The sequence below is a fragment of the Hevea brasiliensis genome, chromosome 2 (assembly GCF_030052815.1).
Source record: "Hevea brasiliensis isolate MT/VB/25A 57/8 chromosome 2, ASM3005281v1, whole genome shotgun sequence".
NCBI classification, from domain to species: Eukaryota; Viridiplantae; Streptophyta; class Magnoliopsida; order Malpighiales; family Euphorbiaceae; genus Hevea; species Hevea brasiliensis.
This window is the reverse complement of record NC_079494.1, coordinates 108649415-108677316: the sequence shown is the minus strand read 5'-3', so window position 1 is coordinate 108677316 and position 27902 is coordinate 108649415. Positions and strand designations below refer to the sequence as shown.

The window sequence follows — 27902 nt, the reverse complement described above, 5'->3', positions numbered from 1 at the left end:
AGAATGAGGCAATTGTCCCTTTAGTTTTTGTAAAAATTACATTTTAGTATTAAAAAAAAATTAAAACTCAAATTTGCCCCATTAAAATTTGATATTTGTCTCTCTAAACATTGACTTTAAAAAATAACAAATGTTTGGTCCTCTTTATAGATTTGAAAATAAGGTGGGCAATTTCATTGAGAACTAGAGATTGAGAGGAGAATGGCAAGTCAGTGTCCAGGTAATTAAGGCACAAGCTAGTGTATGCGAGTCCTCTTTAATAATCTTTTTCGCTGCCTTCATGAATCACTATTATCGATCATGGTTCTATTTTTAAATATTAACTTTTGCAGTTAAGAATTCATGGCCGGAGCTCGTCGGGACAAACGGGGACATTGCAGCGGGTATCATACAGACAGAGAATGCAAATGTGAAGGCAATCGTGGTCAAGGAGGGATTGCCTATAACTCAGGATTTAAATTTCAACAGGGTCCGGGTTTTCGTGGATGAAAATCGGGTGGTCACTCAAGTTCCTGCCATTGGCTAAACAACGAATTTATTACCTCAATGGAGCAGAAATTATATAATAAAAAAGTAATAGCAAATAAATAATATCTGTTCTTTATGATTTGAGGAATAAAAATTTGTGTTAATTTAGATTTATGTGGATCCTATATAAGCAATTAAAAGTTTGATTATTATTCCAATTAAATAAAAATAGATTAATAGGTTCATTAGTTTTTTTTTTAAATTATAATTCTATAAATCAGATAAGGCCATTTGAACTTAAATTTTTAATTAAATTAAAAAATACATTTATTATTGAACTAATTTTGCAAGTTACTCATTAGCCTTATTATTGATCTCCCTTCATAACTTATAAATCAATCTGAAATAAATATACAACCTTCACATGCAGTCTAGTTGTTGTCCAACAGCCACTTTGATCAATTGGATACTGAAGGAAGAAGTTGGAGAGTAAAAATCACATCACTCCGTAATTTTTGCTTTTTTTTTTTTAATAGATAATATTTCATTCAATAAAAAAGTCTAGGCCCAATATTAAAATAAAATTTATATTATATTATTAAAATAAAATAATAAATAATTCATAGTTTCAAATGCATGGTATTATACAGGTTTTATAATGTAATTAAGTAGTTACCTCTAAACTTGATTGTTTGTGCAAGTAAATGGAAAACTCAATTTTTCAATCAGAAATTTTTTAATTTTGTATATTGAGCTATTTGTTTTTTAATTTAAAGTGATAATTCAAGTGGTGATTGCTTGGCTGCCCCTCTCACCAGCGAACTCGAGTGTATAGCCGCGTTTAATATTAATATTAAATCAAATATTAAAAAAATAAAAATATTTTTATTATTTTTAATTTTTATAGCAAATATATGATGAATTGTGTTTTTTGTGAAAATCACATGCAACATCATGTATGTAAGGCAAAGCAATTCTTCATATTTGATTTTTTCTTTTTTTTGAAGTTCATATTTGATTGATATTTGACATCTGTGTTCACTAATTTATTACAATCCCTATAAAAATAAAGTAAAGTTTCAAAATTAGAGATGTAAATAATACTCACACTCCTATTATATTAAATACTCAATTCATAATCCGATTACTGACCTAAGCATTGAAGTGGTTGCCAACTATCACCTGTTTTTTTATTTTCTGGAGATCCTCAATCTTGCCAAATCCAGTATCCAATAAATCTACGGCAATATTAATATTATTAATTAAAGAAATTCTTATACATATATGATTTAATTACAAGAAAAACATTACATGAATTTGCTAAGCAAAGAAAAAAAATTGAAAGATATATATATATATTATTAAGTATAAAATTATTAAAAATTATTAAGATTTTAGTTTAATTAATTTTAAATTAATTAAATAATAATGTAATAATATAATTAATAAAATTAAAATATATATTAATAAATTTTATTATATATTTTGTTTATATAAATATAATTCCTCATCATTAATTATATAACTTAAAAAATTGATGAGATGACTATTTTATAATTAAATTCATAATTTTTCACTTATCAGCTCAACTAAAAATGGTTAATAAAATGGTTAATAGAATAGAATTTAGATTTACATAGAAAACTAATATAACCAATCAAATTAATTTTTTTCTAAATAATAATAATAATTTATTTTATTTTTAGCTAATTAAAATAGAAAGTACTAATTTATCATTGCACACGCACCAATTTATTTTTTTAATTAAAATTAATTATATTTTTATTATAATATATTTATTTTTAGTTTATTTAGTAATTATTTAATTAAAAGTAATATTAATAAATTTACTGATATTTAAATTATATTTTTAATCTTAAATTATATTTTTAATATTATTTTCTTTTTTAAAATAGATTTTATTTTGATATTGTTAAATAAATTATTAAAATTTATTTTAATTATAAAATATATAAAATCAATTAAAAATAAAATAAATAAGAGGTAACGTATACTCTAAAACAAAAAAGTTGTAACGCCCTCACCATAGGTAGTCCGTACAATTTCTTTATTCAGTGACTCATATCTGTTGGACAGTCAAAATATTTAAAACTACACTTAAATTATAGTAAAGAGACATAAAATAATGAAATAAATAAAAAAATATAGGAAAAATTTTGAGAAAAATAAATTAAAGTTTAGAGAATATAAATTGGTATAAAATAATAAAAATAACCCGATGAGTACCATGAAAGGCATTTTGGTCATTTTACCCCTAGAGGTGAATTTTGACTTAAATGTCAAATTAAAATTTGGAAATAGAATAATTAACATAAATTAATTTTATGAATTTGAATTTGGAAAATGGAAAGGGCAAGAAAAGAAAAGGAAAGAAAAGGAAAATAAAAAGACTTATGGCATTTAAAGAAAAGAAAAAATAAACATGAAAATATAAAACAAAATTAAGTACAATAAAAATATAAATATATAAAGCACAAGAGACAAAACCCACCTACTTTTCTCTCCATCTTCTTCCCCACTCTCCCTCTCTCTTGCCGTCCACCCTTTTGCTCCCTCTCCACCATTTTTGTCAAGCTTTCAAGCTTGATTTTCCAAGCTTCCACACACCAAAACTTATAGCTCCTTTACAAAAATACTCCCTACACCCTAAGGAAGCTTTAGATACCCATTTGAAGAAGAAATTGAAGTTTAGCAAGACACCCCAAAAGGTTAGTGCACTAATCCCTCTTCTTCTCTTTATTAAACATGAAAAGCATGTTTAGCTAAGCATAAATACCATTAAAACAAAAAGAAAATCTAGAGGAAAGAACCCTTGAATTTTTGGCAGCCATGGAACTTGAAATTTATTGCTTTTAAGTGATGAAAAAATGGTTCTATGAGAATGTGTAATTAGTTGAAATGTTTGGGTGTTTGATTGTGTAAATTTGAAACTTTGAAAACTAGGGTTTGTGTAAATGTTGAGGACTTTGTGTAAGATGTTGAAATTGATCTATTGGGATGAGATTGTTGCTTATAGAAGTGTATTGCATGCAAATTGAAGTAAGGAAGTTGGAGGAGATTGAGTTTTGGAAGTGTCAATTTTCTGCAGGTTGTGTTTGTTGAGGGCAGTGTACATTTTAGGCCATAAATAAAATTGTGTGACCCCAATTGGTATGAGGCCAATTGGAGGTGAAACTAGACCCAAAATAGCCCATTTTCCATGAAGAAACCATGCCCCAATTCTGTCCAAAACTTGACCTAAATACTGCCCAAATTCGGATTTCCCTGCAACCCAACCCAGAAAATGACCAAATGAACAGTACGTGTTCATTTGGTCATAACTCTCTCTATACTGGTCCAAAAATCCTAAAATTTTAACCATGGAAAGTTTAGACATAGGGCTACACTTTTCATGAAGACCACTTAACCCAGTTTTTCTTTAACCAAATCAAATTGTTAGCACAAGTTGGGTCACTGAAACTGCCAACCCAGAAAATGACCAAATGAACAGTACATGTTCATTTGGTCATAACTCTCTATACTGGTCCAAAATCCTAAAATTTTAACCATGGAAAGTTTAGACATAGGGCTACACTTTTCATGAAGACCACTTAACCCAGTTTTGCCTTTAACCAAATCAAATTGTTAGCACTAGTTGGGTCACTGAAACTGCCAACCCAGAAAATGTCCCAAAATACTATTCCTTTGGTATTTTGACCATAACTTGAGTTCTATAATCCCAAATTCAGTGATTCAAAAACTGAAATTCAAGTTTAAACATAGAGGAGCAATTGTTATGAAGGAAGTGTGACTAAATAGACATCCTAACCTAGTCAAACTCCTAGATAAATATAACACATCAACATGAACCTAAAGAAAGGTTCATGGGAAAAATGCTATCTATGAAAATTAAAATCCTCATAAGGATAATTAAATATTAAAAATGATATGAATATGTAAATTGGGACTAATTTCCTATTAATATGAAATTAATAGTACTAATGAACAGTACTAGAAAATAGTAACAGTGAATAGTGCTAAATTAATTAAAAATGTTTAATTGCCCATAGTATACCTAGACTTATTTATTTAGTTGGATAAATTGGTATACCAATTAGGGACTACAGATAGTAATGCGCCTCAGAGAAAATCATGAACTGACAATATATATCTGGTATGATTGTTCTACAGGCTATATGCCTACTTTATTTACGGCTTTACAAGCTGTGGCAGCCTCGTGCGACGGTGGCCTTGTGCCCGACGGTGGCCTCGTGCACAGGGCGATATCTTTGGATAGACATATGGCTGTCTAACCAGTATACACCCGTACATCCAGCTTTTATAATTTGTTATAGGTTTTCTTGGGCACTGAAAAAAAAAATAAATAAATAAATAATTAAGACTTAAAATACAATAAGTAATCATAAAAGATCCCAATAATGTTAATTATTTCCAAAGAGCAATAAAAATGTAAAATACCCAGAAATTATGAGTTGCATATATTATTTCAAATTATTAAATTATTGTTATTATAAATTATGCACCACTAAGCGTTATGCTTAGCGCATTGGTTTTCCATCTCGTAGTCTTTGGAGATCACCCGCGGCGGCGACACCGATAGTACAGCGTGAGCTTTGATCAGATCTGTCATTGTCCAGAGTCACCTCACCGGTCTGTTGTATTTTTGTAGGGCCCATGTATAGACTAGTATTTTGGTTCATTATGTTTAGTCATGATGTAATTACTAGTTTATGATGTATTTCATTTTGGACTTGTAATTAAACTTTGAGATTGAAATGAAAACTTGTAATTTATTATCTATGAATTTCTATATGAATGCAATAGATAATACTTCATTTGAGATCTCATAAATAATTGTAAATGATATGATACATGAGAATATGATATGGAAATGTGTAAAATGAATATGAATATGTTAACAGTGATTAGTGGAATCATGGATGCTAATAAAATAAGGGAGGCTCATAAGGTCTCCACAGAAATTGGATAAAAAAAAAAAAAAATTTCTACACATAGAATACATGTTTTAAATGACATAAAAAGTTTACAATAGATATGATAATACAAGATAGGGTGCTCCGGCACCGAATGTGGCACTTCTTGCTCGGCTATCTGTGAGGCGGGTAAGGGGTGTCACATTTAGTGGTATTAGAGCAGTTTAGGCGGTCCTAGACCTAGATAGATAGAAAGAAATAGTTGCATCACTTGCATGGGCCTTTAAATAGAGTCGAGGTGACACTAATGCGGATCTGTTCTTTGTATGCATTTTATAGGATCGATGGCATCGATCCTTGAGCACGGACCTCAGGCCGATAGAGGAGGAAGTAGAGAGTCACGCTTTGCTCTAGTCGGGAGAAGTGGTAGTAGAGCGAGTCATCTCGAGTGCGTGAGTAGGGCACAGGCCTTCTATGAGCAGATGACACGGTGTTCCATCGATTCGCGAGCCATTCCACGGCCACCTCCACCTCCACAGCCACGACCACCACCTCCACCTCCACGGACCACACACCCACCACCACCCCACCACTGCGCCACCTCCACCCCCACACGCAACCTATACACAGATCTCCACTAGAGAGCTGCGAAAGTATGGGGCGATTGACTTCAGTAAGAGGATGATGATCCAGTGGGCGAGTATTAGGCGGAGAGGGCAGAGAGGGTATTGCGCAATTGCATTGCACCCAGGCGGCGGTTGGAGTGTACTCTATCAGCACTACGGAGGATGCATATAGATGGTGGGTGATATCTAGAGTAGTACAGCTGCACAGATCACACAGGAGTTCTTTACGGTTGAATTGAGAAGAAATACATCGATCATGTGTACTTGGAGGCGAGAAGAGAATTCACAGCGAGGCAGAGGCGGTGGCGATCTCTGAATATGGCGAGAATTCGTGAGACTTAGCGAATATGCATTGGAGTTGATGCCAGCAGAGGTTCATAAATGCGAAGATTTGAGGATGGGTGAATGACAACATCGGGTTGATAGTGACATCTCACCACTTCACGATTTCTCTCTGTTGATAGCATCGACCCTTGATGTGGAGAAAGTCGAGAAATGAAGAGCGATCCGAAAGGATAGGCAGCGCAAGAGGGGTTCTGGTGCAGTCGGTTCAGCGACACGGGTAGTAAGAGACCCAAGGTGTCTCGAGTCGGACTCAAGGTCGGGGCAAAAGCGAAGTCTCGGTTTGCTCCAAGGAGAGGAGGAGGACAATGCGGTGCATCGGTGGGTAGTTCACAGTGCGATTACACGGATCGGCCCCACCACTGCTTGTGTACATTGTGGTAGACCCACGAGAGGAGAGTGCAGTTGTTGGCGGTGGATGTTTGAGATGTGGGTCTACGGATCACTTCCTGAAGGATTGTCCACAGAGGAACACTAGTGCTCCCACTGCTCCACCTCAGATGGAGAGGTCTGCCCCAGCAGCACAGAGGGGTAGGAGACCTGCGAGGCACGTCTGGTGGCACATCACGAGGCCTCTGCGAGAGGCAGTCGAGGCGGGAGATTAGGGTAGCACCTCGTGCTTATGCCATGAGCTCGAGATGAGCGAGCGGTGATGTCATTAGAGGTACATTTTCTTTTATGACTTGTATGTGCATTGATTGATCGGGTTCCACACATTCATATGTGTGCATCACACCACCAATTGATAGAAGGGTACAAGTAGAGGAACTAGAGGAGGACATACAAGTCACAAACCCTTTAGGCCATAGTGTCATGGTGAAAAAGGTCTACAAGGGTTGTCCTCTGAAAACACAAGGGTATGAGTTTTTAGCTGACTTGATTGAGCTACCATTCCATGAATTCGATGTGATATTAGGTATGGGTGGTTATCACGTCATCGGCGATGGTAGATTGTCGGCTAAAGAGGATGTCACTACTGAGTAGATGGGGATGTGATTACGATTGTGGGTGAAGGCAGGTTGTCTTTCCACCATCATATCAGCCACAACGGCGGAAGATTGATAAGAAAGAGTGTGAGGCTTTCTTAGCACATGTGGTTGATACCGGGAAGACTAGCCCAAGCATGCGGAGATCCCCATGTATGTGATTTTCCGGATGTGTTTCGGAAGAGTTGCAGGTTGCCACCCAATAGAAGTGGAGTTTGCTATAGAGGTTATGCAGATCTTGCACCAATGTCCATTGCTCCATATAGGATGGCACCTCTTGAGCGAGAGAGTTGAAAGTTCGATTCACAGGAGCTACTAGACAAAGGCTTCATACGCCTAGTGTGTCACCTAGGAGCACCGGTGCTATTTGTGAAGAAGAAGGGCGGCACCCTTCGGCTATGTATAGACTCTGGCGGTGAATAAGGTGGTGTGAAAAACAAATACCCTTTACCTAGGGTAGATGACCTATTTGATCAGTTGAGGGAGCTGAGTATTCTCCAAGATAGATCTCGGATCGGGCTATCACGATTGAGAGTGAAGGAGGCAGATGTTCCTAAAGCGCTCGGGACCGGTATGGACACTATGAGTTCCTAGTGATGCCATTTGGGCTAACAAATGCACCAGCGGCTTTCATGGACCTAATGAATCGCATCTTTCATCCCTACTTGGATCGATTTGTTGTGGTCTTTATAGATGATATCTTGGTGTATTCTAAGAACCAGGAAGAGCATGATGAACACACGAGAGTAGTACTACGAGGCTGCGAGAAAGCGGTTGTATCCAAGTTATCAAGTGTGACTTACGGTTGGATGAGATATCCTTTCTTGGACACATTGTGTCAGCAGATGGAATCAGGGTAGATCCAAGGAAGATTGAAGCAATAGTTGAATGGAAGCCTCCCAAAAATGTAACAGAAGTCAGAAGCTTTTTGGGGTTAGCTGGATACTACAGGAGATTTGTGAAGGGATTTTCCCTTATAAGCATTGTGACTAAATTCTTGCATAAGAATGCAAAGTTTGACTGGAATGATAAATGTCAAACCAGCTTTGAGAAGCTGAAGGCTATGCTTACAGAAGCTCCAGTGTTGACACAGCCAGAGTCAGAGAAAGACTATGTGATCTATAGTGATGCCTCTCACAATGGGCTTGGGTGTGTTCTAATGCAGGAAGGGAAAGTAGTTGCCTATGCTTCTAGACAGCTAAGGCCACATGAAAAGAACTACCCAACTCATGATCTGGAATTGGCGGCAATAATATTTGCATTGAAGATATGGAGGCATTACCTATATGGTGAGAAGTGTTACATCTACACTGATCACAAGAGTCTAAAGTACTTGCCAACTCAGAAGGAACTCAATCTGAGACAGAGGAGATGGATTGAATTCCTTAAAGACTATTTATGTGTGATCGAATACCATCACAGGAAAGCAAATATAGTGGTGGCGCCCTAGCGGGAAGTCCATGATGGCTTTGAGAGCATTGAATGCTCATTGTCTTTAACACAGGATGGGGTACTTTTGGTGAGTTGTGTGTAAAGCCAAGTTTATTCTGACAAATACAAGAGGCACGATTAAGGGATGAAAAGTTGCTAAGCTTGTATGGGCGAACTCAAGAGGAAGGAGGCGATTATGAGTTGAAAGGAGATGGGTGGCAGAATATGTGTACCAAGAGATGAGGAACTGAAGAAGAATATCTTAAAAGAGGCGCACAGTAGCTTCCATGCTATGCACCCAGGAAGTACCAAGATGTACCAAGACCTGAAAACACATTATTGGTGGCCTGGAATGAAGAAAGAGATTGGTGATTTTGTGACTAGATGTTTGACATGCCGTGAGTTAAAGGTGAGCATCGAGTTCCATCGAGTTGTTGCAACCTATATCCATACCAGAATGGAAATGGGACCGTATTACCATGGATTTTGTGACTGGGCTACCATTGACACAGAGGAAGCATGATACTATATGGGTGATTGTGGATAGATTGACCAAGTCAGCTCATTTCCTACCAGTTAGAACCAGCTACTCATTAGAGAGATTTGCAGAAATTTACATAGATGAGATAGTCCGGCTACATGGAGTGCCAACATCGATCATATCTGACCGAGACCCGAGATTTACTTTGAGGTTTTGGAAGAGGCTACAGGAGTCTTTAGGCACTCGACTACACTTCAGTACGGCTTTTCATCCACAGACGGATGGACAGTCAGAACGGGTGATTCAGGTATTGGAGGATATGTTGAGAAGCTGCATCATTGATTTTGAAGGAAGTTGGGAGAAGTATCTTCCTTTGGTAGAGTTTGCTTACAACAATTGCTACCAAGCCGATATAAAAATGGCTCCATATGAGCGTTGTATGGGAGGAGATGTAGAACTCCCTTATCTTTGGGCGAAATGGGTGAGGAGAAAATAGTGGGCCCAGTTTAGTAGAGACAGACGGAGGAAAAAGTGAAACTCATCGGAGACAATTTGAAGGTCGCCTTGGGAATGGAGAAGTCATATGCCGACCTGAGGAGAAAGGATATAGAGTATGAGTTTGGCGAGAAGGTGTTTCTAAAGCTATCACCTTGGAAAAAAGTGCTAAGATTTGGTAAAAAGGGTAAGTTGAGCCCTAGCTTTATAGGTCCATACGATTTCATTGAGCGAGTGGGTCTAGTAGCCTCTGAGCTAGCTTTACCACACAGTGGACAAGATCCACGATGTATTCCATGTGTCGATGCTCGGAGATACTGATCAGATCCTTCACATGTCATTTCAGAGAGGAGATAATTGTGCAACCTGATTTGACATATGAAGAAGAACCGATTAGAATCTTGCACGGGAAGTGAAAGAACTTCGAGAAATAAGAGGATCCCACTAGTGAAAGTCTTGTGGAGACACCACAACACGGAAGAAGCGACATGGGAGGCGAGGAGGCGATGAGGCGATTCCCTCAACTCTTCACATTAGGTAAATTTCGAGGACGAAATTTCTATTAGAGGGGAAGAATTGTAACGCCCTCACCATAGGTAGTCCGTACAATTTACTGTTCCGACGACTCATATCTATTCGGACAGTCAAAATGTCTGGAACTACACTTAAATTATAGTAAAGAGGCATAAATTAATGAAATAAATAAAAAAAATATAGGAAAAATTTTGAGAAAAATAAATTAAAGTTTAGAGAATTTATAAATTGGTATAAAATAATAAAAATAACCCGATGAGTACCATGAAAGGCATTTTGGTCATTTTACCCCTAGATGTGAATTTTGACTTAAATGTCAAATTAAAATTTGGAAATAGAATAATTAACATAAATTAATTTTATGAATTTGAATTTGGAAAATGGAAAGGGCAAGAAAAGAAAAGGAAAGAAAAGAAAAGAAAGGAAAATAAAAAGACTTATGGTATTTAAAGAAAAGAAAAAAATAAACATAAGAAAAATTTAAACAAAAATAATTACAATAAAAATATAAATATATAAAGCACAAGAGACAAAACCCACCTACTTTTCTCTCCATCTTCTTCCCACTCTCCCTCTCTCTTGTCGTCCACCCTTGTGCTCCTCTCCACCATTTTTGTCAAGCTTTCAAGCTTGATTTTCCAACTTCCACACACCAAAACTTATAGCTCCTTTACAAAAATACTCCCTACACCCTAAGGAAGCTTTAGATACCCATTTGAAGAAGAGAAATTGAAGTTTGGCAAGACACCCAAAAAGGTTAGTGCACTAATCCCTCTTCTTCTCTTTATTAAACATGAAAAGCATGTTTAGCTAAGCATAAATACCATTAAAACAAAAAGAAAATCTAGAGGAAAGAACCCTTGAATTTTTGGCAGCCATGGAACTTGAAATTTATTGCTTTTAAGTGATGAAAAAATGGTTCTATGAGAATGTGTAATTAGTTGAAATGTTTGGGTGTTTGATTGTGTAAATTTGAAACTTTGAAAACTAGGGTTTGTGTAAATGTTGAGGACTTTGTGTAAGATGTTGAAATTGATCTATTGGGATGAGATTGTTGCTTATAGAAGTGTATTGCATGCAAATTGAAGTAAGGAAGTTGGAGGAGATTGAGTTTTGGAAGTGTCAATTTTCTGCAGGTTGTGTTTGTTGAGGGCAGTGTACATTTTAGGCCATAAATAAAATTGTGTGACCCCAATTGGTATGAGGCCAATTGGAGGTGAAACTAGACCCAAAATAGCCCATTTTCCATGAAGAAACCATGCCCCAATTCTGTCCAAAACTTGACCTAAATACTGCCCAAATTCGGATTTCCCTGCAACCCAGAAAATGACCAAATGAACAGTACGTGTTCATTTGGTCATAACTCTCTCTATACTGGTCCAAAAATCCTAAAATTTTAACCATGGAAAGTTTAGACATAGGGCTACACTTTGCATGAAGATCACTTAACCCAGTTTTGCCTTTAACCAAATCAAATTGTTAGCACAAGTTGGGTCACTGAAACTGCCAACCCAGAAAATGACCAAATGAACAGTACGTGTTCATTTGGTCATAACTCTCTCTATACTGGTCCAAAAATCCTAAAATTTTAACCATGGAAAGTTTAGACATAGGGCTACACTTTTCATGAAGACCACTTAACCCAGTTTTGCCTTTAACCAAATCAAATTGTTAGCACAAGTTGGGTCACTGAAACTGCCAACCCAGAAAATGTCCCAAAATACTATTCCTTTGGTATTTTGACCATAACTTGAGTTCTATAATCCCAAATTCAGTGATTCAAAAACTGAAATTCAAGTTTAAACATAGAGGAGCAATTGTTATGAAGGAAGTGTGACTAAATAGACATCCTAACCTAGTCAAATTCCTAGATAAATATAACACATCAACATGAACCTAAAGAAAGGTTCATGGGAAAAATGCTATCTATGAAAATTAAAATCCTCATAAGGATAATTAAATATTAAAAATGATATGAATATGTAAATTGGGACTAATTTCCTATTAATATGAAATTAATAGTACTAATGAACAGTACTAGAAAATAGTAACAGTGAATAGTGCTAAATTAATTAAAAATGTTTAATTGCCCATAGTATACCTAGACTTATTTATTTAGTTGGATAAATTGGTATACCAATTAGGGACTACAGATAGCAGTACTGCCTACCGAGAAAATCATGAACTGACAATATATGTCTGGTATGATTGTTCTACAGGCTATATTCCTACTTTATTTCTGGCTTTACAAGCTGACAAAGCCTCGTGCGACGGTGGCCTCGTGCACGCAGCGATATCTTTGGATAGACATATGGTGTCTAACGATACACCCGTACATCCAGCTTTTATAATTTGTTATAGGTTTTCTTGGGCACTGAAAAAATAAATAAATAAATAAATAATTAAGACTTAAAATACAATAAGTAATCATAAAAGATCCCAATAATGTTAATTATTTCCAAAGAGCAATAAAAATGTAAAATACCCAGAAATTATGAGTTGCATATATTATTTCAAATTATTAAATTATTGTTATTATAAATTATGCACCACTAAGCGTTATGCTTAGCGCGTTGGTTTTCCATCGCGTAGTCTTGGAGATCGGACGCGGCAGAAGACGATGAGTACAGCGAGCTTTGATCAGATCTGCCATTGTCCAGAGTCACCTCACCGGTCTGTTGTATTTTTGTAGGGCCCATGTATAGACTAGTATTTTGGTTCATTATGTTTAGTCATGATGTAATTACTAGTTTATGATGTATTTCATTTTGGACTTGTAATTAAACTTTGAGATTGAAATGAAAACTTGTAATTTATTATCTATGAATTTCTATATGAATGCAATAGATAATACTTCATTTTGAGATCTCATAAATAATTGTAAATGATATGATACATGAGAATATGATATGGAAATGTGTAAAATGAATATGAACATGTTAACAGGTGATTAGTGGAATCCGCCAGATGCTAATAAAATAAGGGAGGCTCTGTCCGGGTCTCCACAGAAATAAGATATAAAAAAAAAAAAAAAAAAAAAATTCTACACATAGAATACATGTTTTAAATGACATAAAAAGTTTACAATAGATATGATAAAACAAGATAGGGTGCTCCGGCACCGAATGTGGCACTTCTTGCTCGGCTATACTGTAGACGGGTAAGGGATGTCACAAAAGTTGCGAGAAAATATGGTTTCTTGAAGTTTTATTCCTTTGTTTTTTTATTCTTAAATTTTAATTATTTAAAAATTACTAGATAAAATTTTTGAAAATTAATTTTTACTATGTAAAAATATGAAAAAAATTATTTTTAACCCCGATATTAATTTAAAACAAAAGTTAAAATTCACATTTCATAGAAATTCACATATATGAAAGTAAAAAATGCATTAAAATCCTGTACATCAATATACTCAATAATTTCTCTAATTTAGGAGCTTTGGTAAAGAATAATGTGTACATATATATATATATATATATATATAGTTAGGTACCAATAAAAATTTTGTGAACTTTTATCACTAAAATATTAAGTTGTTCTTGTTCTAATACATAATGGAGTTGGACATCTAAAAAATTTTGTGCCTAACATTCAAAAAATCACAAAAGTTAACCCACTTTATCCTAAAATTTATACAATCAACTTAAACCATTTGATTTGCAAATATAAAACAAAAGACATTAAGTAAAAAATTTTATATGTATACTATGAAGTCCGCGATAATGTGAGACACCAAATAATTTTAGTATTCTTCCACAGTGAGTTGCTTGGAGTGAATGACTCCAAGTAGTAATTTAAAGAAAATCATTAATGCTCATACTCATAAAAAAAAAAAAAAAAGCATTACTTATTGCCATTAAAAAGCTATTTTCTATAAGAAAGGAAGTTACCTTTATGGAGGTGAAAAATTGATTGTTATTTTCAGAACTAAAACTTGAATCTCCAAAACTAAAACACAAGTCATATTGTTTTTAATTGCAACTTGCCTCACTTGATGATCATCCATTGCAACTTGCCTTTTATAGCTATTATCACTAAATGCTTTACTCCGATTATCATACAACTCTTAGAGTATTTATTCTAGATGAAATTGGATTGCAATAAAAAAAAAACTTGGAAATTAAATACAAATAAAACTAAAAAATTTTAATTTATATGAATACTAAACTTAATTTAAATACTAAAAAAAATATAATTAAATATTCATAAAATTTCATTAACATAATTTAATGTTAATGTGAATAAATATATTATCTAACAATAGATGATGTAACTCTATTGACTTGGTATATTGAAATTTATAATTAAAAATTAGCCTTTATAAGACATTCAGTTTCAATCTAAATTAAATATTTGTTTTTTTTAATATAAAGCTTATATTTTTTTTAAATGTGAATTTATGATTTCTTAGTTAATTATTTTTGTAAAATTAATAATTTTTTTAAAAACTTCCATATGGATTTTATCATTTAATTTTACTTTTTATCATTTAATTTTAATGAATATTTGAATTTAAAATTATTATAGTTTTATTTTTTAGGGAAAATTTTATATTTTTGTAAATAGCTCTATTAAATTAAAATTTAATAATTTTGAATATTTCCATGGAAATTAAATATCCTAAGATAATAAATTAGTGAATACATATAGCTATCAATCAAATATGAAAAAAAAAAATTATTATTTTAAAATTTTATATGGAAAACGTATGATGAATTGCATTTTTTTAAAAATTTTAGCTTTTTAACGTTTATTATATAAATCATATGCGGCATCATGTAGTGGGATTAAGCATGCCAAAAAGGTGATAACTGCCAGAATTCAAAGATGTCGGCAATGACTGGTCTACTAAAGATTCGAAGAGCAATTTGTTACAATGTATACAAACCCCCACGCAAAGCCAAACCATTAACATTCAATCTACTGATTTCATTGAAAACTAGATCGAGAGGAGAATGGCAAGTCAGCGTCGGCACAAGTATATGCAAGTCCTCTTTAATCATATATATATATTTTTTGCCTTCAGGGATTCATGGCCGGAGCTCCTTGGGGCAGACGGGGACTCTGCAGCGGCTACCACAAAGAAAGAGAACAAAAACAACGTGGATGCAATAGTGATCAAGGTGGAACACCTGTGACTGGGGACTTCAGGTGTGACAGGGTCTGGGTTTGGGTGGATGAAAATAAGGTGGTCACTCGAACTCCTACAATTGGATAAACAACAAATATGATATATTATCTTAAATGAACGATAAATCAGTAATTCGAAATACATAAACGGTCTTTTTCCTTTGGAACTTGTGGAATAAAAATTATATATGTAATTGAAAGTTTGATTGTAATTCCAATTAAATAAAAATTGATGAATGGGTTCATTATTCTTATTGATCTCCCTTCATAATTTATGAATCAATCTCAAATAAATGCACCACCAACCTGCAGTCTAATTGTGGTTCAACAGCCACTTTGATCAGTTGGGCAATGGAAGAGTTGGAGAATCACATCACTCTGTAACTTTTTGCAGCTTATTATATATGAAGTTAAATGATCTATGTGTATATAGAGAGATGGTAGTAGAATGAGGAAGTACAAAAGGCAGTGAAGAGAAAGAGAAAATTATATAATAAATTACATAATTGTTATAATAATGTGGCATATGAATAGTATAAGATAGCAAAGAAAGAGGCAAAAAAACAGTTAGTCAAGTAAAAAAAAGCAGTTAGTCAAGTAAGCGCGGACCTTTGAAAAGTTATATGAGAAACTTTGAAATAAAGATTGGGAGAAAGGTATTTATAGATTAGCAAGGAGGAGAAAAGAAATGTCAAGATCTCAATCAAGTTAGGTGCATTAAGAATAAAGAAGGAAAAGTGTTAGTGAAAATTGAGGACATTAAAGAAAGATGAAGAAATTATTTTGATGATCTCTTTAATAATAGTCAAAATGGTAATAGCGTGAATATAAACAACAGAGCAATAGAAAAGAATGTGAATTATACTAGAATTATTAGATCTTTAGAAGTAAAGGAATCACTTAAGAGAATGAAAGTGGGTAAAGCCTGTGGACCCGATGGAATACCAATTGAAGTGTGAAAGTATTAGAAAGATATGGGAGTGTCATGGTTAACTAAATTATTTAATAAGATTCTAAACTCAAAGAAAATGCTTGATGAATGGTGGAGGAGTATTTTAATACATATTTTTAAAAATAAGGGAGACATACAAAGTTGCTCAAACTATAAGGAAATTAAACTCATGAGCTATACTATGAACTTGTGGGAGAGAGTTGTGGAACATCGACTACGTCATGATACTTTTATCTCTCCCAATCAATTTGGCTTCATGCCCGGTCGTTCAACTATGGAAGCGATCTTCTCATTAGAAGCTTGATGGAGAAATATAGATATGTGAAGAAAGATCTACACATGGTTTTTATCGATTTGGAGAAAGCTTATAATAGTGTTCCAAGAGATGTCTAATGGAGAGTGTTAGAACAAAAGAGGGTATCTATTAGGTACATACAAGTGTTGAAAGATACATATGAAGGAGCAACTACTATTGTGCACACAGTGGGAGAGGACACAAGAGATTTTCCTATCTTAGTTGGATTACACCAAGGTTCATCTGTAAGCCCTTACCTTTTTATATTAGTTTTAGATGAATTGATGAAACATATACAAGAGAGTATCCCTTGGTGCATGATATTTGCGGATGATTTAGTTCTGATAGATGAGACACGAGAAGGAGTCAATAGAAAGCTAGAGCTTTGGAGAAGTACTCTAGAGTCAAAGGGCTTTAAGTTAAGTAGAACGAATACAGAATACATGCATTGCAAGTTCAGTGAAGGCTGAACTAGTGATATGGAAGAAGTTAGTTTGGGTGGAATGGTACTGTCCTAAAGTAATCACTTTAAATATCTCGGCTCAGTCTTTTTAGTAGATGAAGGATGTAAGGAGGATGTTAGTCATAGGATTAAAGCCGGATGGTTGAAGTGGAGACATGCCACGAGAGTTTTATGTGATTGCAAGATTCTCAATAAGTTGAAATGAAAATTTTACCGTACAGCCATACGACCGGCCATGTTATATGGTAGTGAGTGTTGGGTACTGAATGAGTTGTATGTGTCTAAGATAAGAGTTGCGAGAGATGAGAATGTTAAGGTGGATGAGTGGCCATACTAGACTAGATAAAGTCCATAATGAGAGTATTAGAGAAAGGTAGGAGTGGTGCCAATTGAGAATAAGTTGAGAGAAGGGAGATTGAGGTGGTTTGGTCATGTGAAGTGTAGACACGGAGGCTCAGTTAGATAAGTAGAGCACATTAGGTTAGAGGATAGAAAGAAAAGAATGGGCAGATCTAAAGCGACTTGGAGGAGAGTAGTACAACATGACCTAGAAGCATTATACATTTTTAGGATTTAACCCAAAATCGTTTAGAGTGGAGAAAGAGAATCCACATATCGGACTCCAAATTTTTTAGATAAAAACTTAATTGAGTTGAGTTGAGCATATAATGATTAAATAAAAATAATTTATCTATATATATAAGTTTACAATCACGTTGTTGATATTGGTGATATATATATATATATATATATATATATATATATATATATATATAGGTTAATCATGTCGCTGTTAATATTGTGTAAGGCAGTTTATAAGTTTGGGGTTATATCGGACGGTTGTTATGAAGATTCATGAACTCTTGAGATGCGGTTGGGAAGTCCAAATTCATCATATTTACAGGGAAGCAAATAACGTTGTTGATTGGATGGATGGCCATGCAAGTTCTATTTCTCATAGCTATTGTTTTTTCGACTCTCCCCCGTATGGTGTTATCTGTTGGTTTATTCGTAATGCTTTGGGTCAGCATATAAATAAATTATACAATATGAATAGTATACAGAGTCTGAGTAGTTAGCCCTTAAATTTAAGAAGATGAGATTCATACTTTTGTAGGTGAAGACACCAAAAACACATAATAATTTGCTCAATATATAGGATTCAATTGATTTGTAAAAATATATTCTTCATTAAAAAAGAGAGTTCAATACATAAATTAACGAGGGTTCAAATTAAACAAATATACAAATATATAAAATGAATACAAGAAATTTTAAAAATAACTACAAAAATTATCGACTACCGAATTTTATTGATAATTTATTAATAAGTTACCGACAAAATAGAGAAGCTAAGAAAAATAAAATTTAATCCAATTTATACTGACGGACTCTTTATCGATGATGCAATTTTTGTAGTTAAAGGTAGCGCTTAATATATGTGGCAAAATTAGCGACCAAATTAAAAGATACAATCGAAATGAAATTTTTGTACGAAGTAGAGCAACTCTGATCATTTAGCAAACTAATGAAATTTTTTGCGATAGTAGTAAACTAGTTAGCAAACTATAATTTTAGCAAAAACATTAGCAAACTAATATTTTAGCAAACAAGTTAGCAAACTAATTTACCAGATGTCTGTTTCAAATTGTAATCTTAAAAAATCTAATTTAAACCTTAAGATAAATATATATTCCAATAGCAATATCCAAAGTCGTAATGAGAGAAAATTTTATAAAATAATTAAAAGAAAAATTAATTTTGAGCTCCAATTGACTAGAACTTTAATCTATTCTTTTTACACAAGTCCTAAGACTTTATTCCTAACTCTATGACTTTCATACCTTTACTCCGACTCTTAGCTTTTATAATCTTGTTCTTTCTCAACTTGGATTCATCTTGAGATGCCTTTGAGTGCCCTTCCTCCTTAGATGCAACCTCAAAGATTCTTTATGAATAAGAGAAAGAATCTACACATCACTTGAAATTGAGTTAAATAGATTCTAGTTGAGTTTTGTTTATCATCAAAATCAATGCTAATTTTAAGCTACACAGGGTCAACACTTCAAAACAGCAAGAGGGGCACGGCTGAAACTTGAGACGATATTTTCGTCCGAATCCCGAACCCAAATTCAACAGCTTCGCAAACAGTTGAAACGCTTGACAAAAGGATCTGAAACTGTTGACACCTATATGAAACGTGGGAAGCCAATCTCAGATCAATTAGCTGCTTTACAATCTGCTGTTTCTGAAGATATCTTGGTAGGTGATATTATGGAAGGCTTAGGCATTGAATTTCATCCCTTTGTACATGCTCTTGAAGCCAGAAACACCCACATTACATACGATGACTTGCACGCGTTATTGTTAAGTGAAGAAGTGCAACTGAAAATGGACAAAATCTCTTTGGACAACTCAGTCCAACCTACTACCCATATTGCTACAAAGAACAATGCAACTAATTTTTGTGGTGGCCGTGGAAGGGGTCATGGACGAGGCAGAAATTCCACCTTTGCCTCTCATTCATCTCAGACAACAATTATTTGTCATAATTGCAATGGCAATGGACATGTGGCACGGAATGCCCTTCACCTCGCACCTACTCTCCCAACCATCCAAAACCTACATCCAATTTTCCCCCACTACTACCATGCCAAAATAGTCCTGGACAATTGACTCAGGAGCCAATTATCAATCACGGTCGATCGTGGATGTCTGACCAACTCTCTTCTGCGTATATTGGCACTGACAAAGTCCTTCTTGGCAATGGTACTACCTTACTTATTACTCATTAAGGTTCTTCTCACATGTCTTATAATGATGTTCAGTTCTTTGTTAATGATATTCTTTGTTCTCATGTTATTAATCGCAATATTCTTTCTGTTCATGGTTTTATATCTCAGAATAACATTTCTATTGAATTTTTCCTTCATAATTTTTTTGTTAAGGATATCCTCAAGAGCCGAATACTTTGCCAAGGCCCGAGTAGAGATGGTCTCTACAACATATCACTTCAATCGGCCAATTCTCATGCACCAGTTATCAATGTTGCTGAATTTTGTACCTCGCATGCGCGTCTTGGACATACTCAATTTCGTACCTTTCAACAAGTTTTTCATCACAATAATTTGTCTTCAATAAATTAGATTCTAGTCCTTGCAGTGCTTGTCAAATCAGTAAATCACATAAACTTCCCTTTGTTGATTCAGATTCTAGAGTTAGTAAACCTTTGCAATTGGTCTGTTCTGATGTTTGGGGACCATCACCGGTTCCCTCTATTGATGGTTTCCGTTATTATGTCATTTTCTTTTACCATTTCAGTAAATATTCTTGGATATACTTTCTTCGTCAAAAATATGAAGTTCTTAATGTGTTCATAAATTTTTGACATGTAATGGAAAAATATTTTGAGTTGCCAATTAAATGCTTCCAAGCAGATTGGGGGAGGAGGGGGGGGGGGGGGAGGGAGATGGGGGTGTTGGTGTTGGTTTAACTAAATATTTACTTAAGGATGGTATAACTCAGCAAATTTCTTATCCTCACACACCAGAAAAAAATGGATGTGCGGAAAGGAAACACCGATACATTGTTGAAACTGAAGAGCATTGGTCCATCATGCTTCTGTCCCTTCCCAATATTGGAATTATGCTATTGATATAGCTGTGTATGTCATAAATAGACTACCTTCACTTCATAACCATAAAACCACAACATATGAAATTTTATTTCATACTCCACCTAAATATAATGAGCTGCGGGTTTTTGGTTGAAGCTATACGCTTAAAACAAATTAAAGCCTCATTCTAGATCTTGCATTTTTTTCTTTTTTTGGGTAGAGCAAAGAAAACAAAGGCTCCTCTCAAATGTCGGATTGTACTGGACATACTGGACCTATCCCCTTGCCCATCTCTCATTTATCAAATCAACAAATTATGCCTTCTACATCAACCATGCAACATCGGCTACAATCACTATCAAGGACCCCACCACCAAGGCATGACTCATCTGGCATTGTTGGACACCACCCACTTGCACCAACAAAATTTTTACATGATCAGTCCACTGCACTACGGCAAGTAACCCATTGCATGACGCCTCATACTTCCCATAATAAAATATCAAAAAATTATGAAAATTAATAAAAGTAACAAATTAATGTAAAAACAAATCTTACTAATATTTGATGTGATTTTCATCTATCAATCTTTTAAAAATCATTATGTATTAAAAAGTAGTTTATGAAAGTGTGTCATATAATCTAATAAATATCCTTTAAAATTGCTATAACATATTAAAAAAATAATTTATTAATATTTTTTCAAAATTTAAAATTAAATGATATATATATATATATATCTTTTATTGAATATAAAATTATATCATACTGCAATTAAAAATGTATGTCAATTGTTATTAAAAATTATATCAAGTATAAAATTATATTATCTACTATTGAAAATTTTATCTATAATAAAATTATATCAATTACGATTAAAAAATTATATTAGATACAAAATTATATCAGCTCTCATTATAAAATAATATTAGTTGCTCTTAAAAAATTGTTGCATGGCATATTAATTAACCTAAAAAATTATAATGTGGTATATTAATCAACATAAAAAAAATTATATAAGCTATTACACTATAAAAAGAAAAAATAGATTAGCAACCAATCGAATCGGTTGCTAATCTATCAAAATCAGTTGCTAATCGATTTAGCAATGATTGATGCATTGTAATGAAATTAGTTACAAATAGTAGCCGATAACCAAATCGATTGCAAATAGTAACCGACAATCAAATCAGTTGCTAAAATTAATTAAATTTGAAAAAATTAAAACTTTTGATAAAAAAAATTATTGATTACTAGTAGCAACTGATATCGGTTGCTATTAGCAACTAAAAAATAATCAAATGCACAAAATTTGGTGTTTTTAGTTTTAGAATTTTGCAACCATTTTGTAAATCGCTTGCTATTTGTAACTAATTTAGCAACCGAAAATTAATTGCTAATTTAAAAATATTATAAAAAAAATTAAACTTCCAAATAATAAATAAAAAATTCAAATCAATAAATTTTTCAAAATTATTAAAACAATAAATTATTAATGAAAATTTAATACTAAAAAATTAATATAAAAATATTATAAAAAATTACTAATAATAACTATTAAAAAAATTAACAAAAAATTATATATAAAAAGATATCTATAAGATAAATTACTATATATATATACACTAAGAAAAATTTTTATTTTATGTAAAAAAAATAAAATAAATAAAAAAGACGAATAAGAAAATAGATGAGAGAGAAAAAATGATAAAAAAAATTGATGAAAAAGAAAAAGATGATAAAGAAAAAAGTTAAAAAGGGAAAATATGAATAAAATATATGAGAATAAAAAAGATGATAAAAAAAATGAGAGAAAAGAGAAAAAAGAGAAAAAGAAAGTGAGTAGTGGGGAAAAAAGTGAGAAGTGGAGAATAAAAATGAATAATAGTTTATATAAGTGAATTAGCAATTTATTGTCGATTACTAATTTTTTTAAAAATTTGGTGGGAATTTTGGGGAGAAAATTTTGTAATCAGTTTACAATCGGTTACAAAATTGGCTGCAAAAATTGATTGTTATTAATAAACAATTCGCAAATCGATTGTAAATTAAAATAAAAAAAATGGGCAAGAATTTTTGTGTGAAAAAAATCGGTTACTATTAGTAACTTATTCGTAAATCGGTTGCAAATCAAAATAAAAAAATAATTGATAAAATTTTTGGGGGAAAAATCTATTGCTGATAGTAACCGATTTTAATCAGTTTTAAAAAATAGTTGCTAACTTCGTAAATTGGTTACAAATCAAAAAAAAAAAAACAAAAAATTGAGTAGAAATTGTTTAGGAGAAAAAAATCAATTATAAAATTAGTTGCTAATATCAACTAATTTTAATCAGTTACAAAAATCGGTTGCTATTAGCAATCAATTCGCAAATTGATTAAAAAAAATAAAATAAAAAATTAGGAGGAAATTTTTGAACTAAAATCTAGCAACCAATTTGCAATTAGTTGTAAAAATCAAAGGAATCGACTGTAAATAATAATCGATTTTAACAATCGATTACAAATTAGTTGCTAATTTTGATGTCAATTAAAATAATTCTTTAATTTAGCAATTAATTTCCTAAATTGGTTGCTATTAGCAACTGATTTTAAAATCGATTGCTATTAGTAACAGATTTTAGTAATCAATTTTAAAATCGGTTGCTCAACATATATTTAAGATTTTTCTAATATCGATTAACAACTGATTTATTAACCAATTACAAATTGGTTGCTAGTAGAAACCAATTTTAGCAGCCAATAAATTAATTGTTAATAACAATTGATTTAGTAACTAAATAATGTAATTAAGTAGTTACCTCTAAACTTGATTGTTTGTGCAAGTAAATGGAAAACTCAATTTTTCAGTCAGAAATTTTTTAATTCCGTATAGAACTATTTATTTTTTAATAAATTATGTTATTGAGTCTATAATTTTTTTTTTTTTAATTTAAAGTGACAATTCAAGTGGTGATTGCTTGGCTGCCCCTCTCGCAAGCAAACTCAAGCGTATAGCTCCGTTTGCGCGGCTAAATTAGATGCGTTTAATATTAATATTAGATCAAATATGAAAAAAAAAAAAATTATTATTTTTAATTTTTATAGCAAATATACGATGAATTGTATTTTTTTTTTTTTGTGAAAATCACATACAACATCATGTATGTAAGGCTAAGCAATTCTTCATATTTGATTGATATCTGTCATCTGTATTCACTAGTTTATTATCTTAATTACATTCAAAAATTACTTTATATAATTTAATTTTAATTAAGATTTAAATTTAAAATTTTATAGTTTTATAAATAATTTAATATCATTAAATTAAAATTTATTAATTTTAAATATTATAATGAAAATTAAATATCCTAAGAAAAACATATATAGCTATCAATCAAATATGAAAAAAATATTTTTATTAGTTTTAATTTTTTTAGCAAACATACGATGATTGTATTTTTTTTTTTTTCAAATTTTAGCTTTTTAATGTTTATTAGATAAATCATATGCAGCATCATGAAAGCATGTTGAGAAACACACTATGATACTACTCATTACGAAAATTAACAATTAATCCAAAAATAAATACTGTAGCAAAAATATAAAAGAGATAGAATTTTTGACGTGTTTCGGCTAAATTAGGGGTGGCAACAAATAGGGTTCCCGTAAAAATTACTGTATCTGAACCTGAACCCGATTAATATTCTCAAAACTCAAATTCGTTTCAAACCTGATTAAAATTTATTCTCAATTACCCGAATCCATCTCAAATCCTATTATTATTATCCGAAAAATATCCAAACCTATTTAATTTTATATATTTTAATTAAAAATCTATATAAAAATTATTTTTGTTAATAATTTATATTTTAAAAATTTAATAATTCTATAAAATATTTCAATTTTATTTCATATAAAATAAAATATATAAAAATTTATAAATATTATTAATATATATATATATATTTTATATTTAATTAAATATTTATATAAACGAGTTCGAGTAATGGATACCCAACATGTAAAATCCGAACCCGACCCAAACCTGTTAGGGGTATTAAATTTCAAATGCAAACTCGTCTCAAACCCAATTATATACTACTCTAACCCGTTCTAGTAGGGTTCGGTCATATCAAGTACCCGTAAAAATCCTACCTGTTGCCATCCCTAAGCTCAATACCATTCTATGTCTACAGATAGCAATAAATTATTTTTTCCATTATATGAGAATAATAATACATACAAATATTACAACCCCTTGAAAAATTTTCACTCAATATTTCTTGCAATAATTTATATACTCCTCAAAAGAAAATAAAGACTCTGCAAATTCCATTTTCACCTAGTGTTTAAGTTACCCCACTGAAATAACACCTCCTACACAACCTAGAGAAAAAATATCCTCCTAAACAACCTAGAGAAAAAAATTATCCTAGAGTACATCTCACTCTCAAATCTGGAGCTTGCTCTCCCATAGCTCTTGAGCTTTCTTCACCAAGCTCCAAAGCTCTTGAGAGCTACTCAACCAAGCTACATCATCAAAATGAAAGGAACTCCCCATATTTACAGGTAGGGGTATACATGGGTTAATTTGGATTTATCCAAACCAAATTAACCAAGTCAATTTGCAAAGAACTGGAATCAAAACCAACTAAACAAATTATAAAATCAATCTCTTCAGTTTTTACAATAAAAGCAAGTTGGGTTTAGGTTGGTTCAGTTGTACATTTTCACGTTCATGCATACATTAAATTGGATAATGAAAACTATTATCATTTGTTAATAAAAAAAATATATAATTTAACGCTAATATATTTTGAAACATTTAATTTCAAATTAAATTTCTTGATAACAAATTTTTACAAACTTCTTCATACACCATTTTAGAAACAAAAACAAAATAAAAAATTAAGTTCCATAATTTTTCAATAAGAATATTTATGATCACTTTCTTTATTTTCTTCAATAAACACCGATTTCAGTTTCATCTTTTCAATAATTTTTAAAATTAAAATCAATTTAAAATACATCAGTTTATATAATTCCTAATTCATACTCAAAGCTAAAAAAAATTGAGTTGGATTAATAGTATTTATTAATTTGGACGGTTTCTCGTACATCCCAATTTATAGGCACCGGAAGAATTGCTCATCGCCAACTCACTGTGTGCCACCGCCAAATTCGCATGGCAGCATGCTTTGGGAGGCTGCCACTGAAGCCACAATTGTTGACTTCTATTTTTTTTTTTTTCTTTTTAAATCTCAACAAAGCATGAAGAAGGTAATGAATGCCAGAATTCAAAGATGTCGGCTGCGATTGTTCTACTAAAGATTCGAAGATAGCAATCTGTTTCAATATACAAAAACCTGCACTTGCAAAGCAAAACCATTAACCTTCAGTCCATAGATTTTATTGAGAATTAGGGATCAAGAAGAGAATGGCAAATCAATCTTCAGATAATTAAGGCTCAAGCTAGTATATGCAAGTCCTCTTTTAATAATCTTTTTTTCTGCCTTCACGAATCACACTATTATCGATCATGGTCCTATTTTTAAATATTAACTTTTGCAGTTAAGAGTTCATGGCCGGAGCTTGTCGGGGCCAAAGGGGACTCTGCAGTGGCTACCATAGAATAAAAATGTGGGAGCAATCGTGATCAAGGAGGGAATGCCTGTGATTCTGGACTACAGATTGAACAGGGTCTGGGTTTGGCTTGATGAAAATGGGATGGTCACTCGAATTCCTACTATTGGGCTATTGGCTAAACAACAAATATATGATATATCATCTTAAATAAATAAAAAAATTATATAATAAACAGCCACTCTAAATAAACGGTCTTTGTCATTTGTGACTTGGAAAATAAAAACTTATGTTAGATGTGTGTATCTTGTATATCTAATTAAATAAAATTGATTAATGGGTTCATTACTTTTTTGTTTCTATAAATAAAATGTATTTATTACCGAACTAAAAATGAAGTTAAATAATTTATATTTATACAGAAGTTCACACCATTTTATATTATAATAAACACTACCTTTTATTTTTTCTTAATTTCCATTTCAATTAAAATTTAAATGTTAAATTTTATAAATTTAAAACTATTTAACACTACTAATCTACCACATTTCATGTTTTATAATATACGTAAGTTACCTTTAAATAAGTTAATTAATTAATTTAATTAGTTTTTCTTTACTTTTAAAGTATGAAAAGATATTAATTTTAATTTTTTTTATTTATTTATTTTTAGTGATGAACGTGTATTAGAATGAGGCAATTGTCCCTTTAGTTTTTGTAAAAATTACATTTTAGTATTAAAAAAAATATTAAAACTCAAATTTGCCCCATTAAAATTTGATATTTGTCTCTCTAAACGTTGACTTTAAAAAATAACAAATGTTTGGTCCTCTTTATAGATTTGAAAATAACTTGGGCAATTTTATAATTATTAGTTTTTTTTTAATTATTTAAGTGGTGATTGCTTGGTTTATTACCTCAATGGAGCAGAAATTATATAATAAAGAAGTGATCGCAAATAAATAATCTCTGTTCTTTGTGATTTGGGAAATAAAAATTTGTGTTAATTTAGATTTATGTGAATCCTATATAAGCAATTGAAAGTTTGATTATTATTCCAATCAAATAAAAATAGATTAATGGATTAATTTATTTTTTTAAATTATAATTCTGTAAATCAAATAAAGCCATTTGAACTTAAATTTTTAATTAAATTAAAAAATATATTTATTATTGAACTAATTTTACAAGTTACTCATTAGCCTTATTATTGATCTCCCTTCATAACTTATAAATCAATCTGAAATAAATATACAACCTTCACATGCAGTCTAGTTGTTGTCCAACAGCCACTTTGATCAATTGGATACCGAAGGTAGGAGTTGGAGAATAAAAAATTGAGTTGGATTAATACTATTTATTAATTTCGATGGTTTCTCGGACTTCCCAATTTATTGGCACCGGCGGAAATGCTCGTCGCCAAGTCAGTGTGTGCCGCCGCCAAATTCGCATGGCAACATGCTTTGGTCGGTGGCCACTGAAGTCACAATCGTTGACTTCTATTTTTATTTATTTTTTTAATTCCTTTTTAAATCTCAACAAAGCATGAAATGAATTCCA

At 32.1% G+C, this 27902-nt stretch overlaps 1 protein-coding gene and 1 long non-coding RNA gene across 3 annotated transcripts; one reads left to right on the top strand and one right to left on the bottom strand.

Annotated features, from left to right (window-relative positions):
• Window positions 1-160: 160 nt before the first annotated feature.
• Window positions 161-27310, top strand: LOC131174541 (protease inhibitor HPI). Of its 2 annotated transcripts, XM_058138197.1 has the most exons (3): window positions 161-220; window positions 333-542; window positions 27260-27310. In XM_058138197.1, the coding sequence occupies exons 1-2, from the start codon at window positions 202-204 to the stop codon at window positions 524-526; spliced, it is 213 nt and encodes a 70-aa protein (XP_057994180.1). In that variant the 5' UTR covers window positions 161-201; the 3' UTR covers window positions 527-542; window positions 27260-27310. The 2 variants fall into 2 exon arrangements, with proteins under 2 accessions (XP_057994180.1, XP_057994176.1); XM_058138193.1 differs by lacking the exon at window positions 27260-27310 and having other exon boundaries at window positions 333-713.
• LOC131174543 (uncharacterized) lies at window positions 416-27361 on the bottom strand. The gene is made up of 2 exons (XR_009144914.1): window positions 27260-27361; window positions 416-542 (listed from the first exon to the last, which is right to left on the bottom strand). It is a non-coding gene; the product is annotated as an uncharacterized LOC131174543 (long non-coding RNA).
• Window positions 27362-27902: the final 541 nt, after the last annotated feature.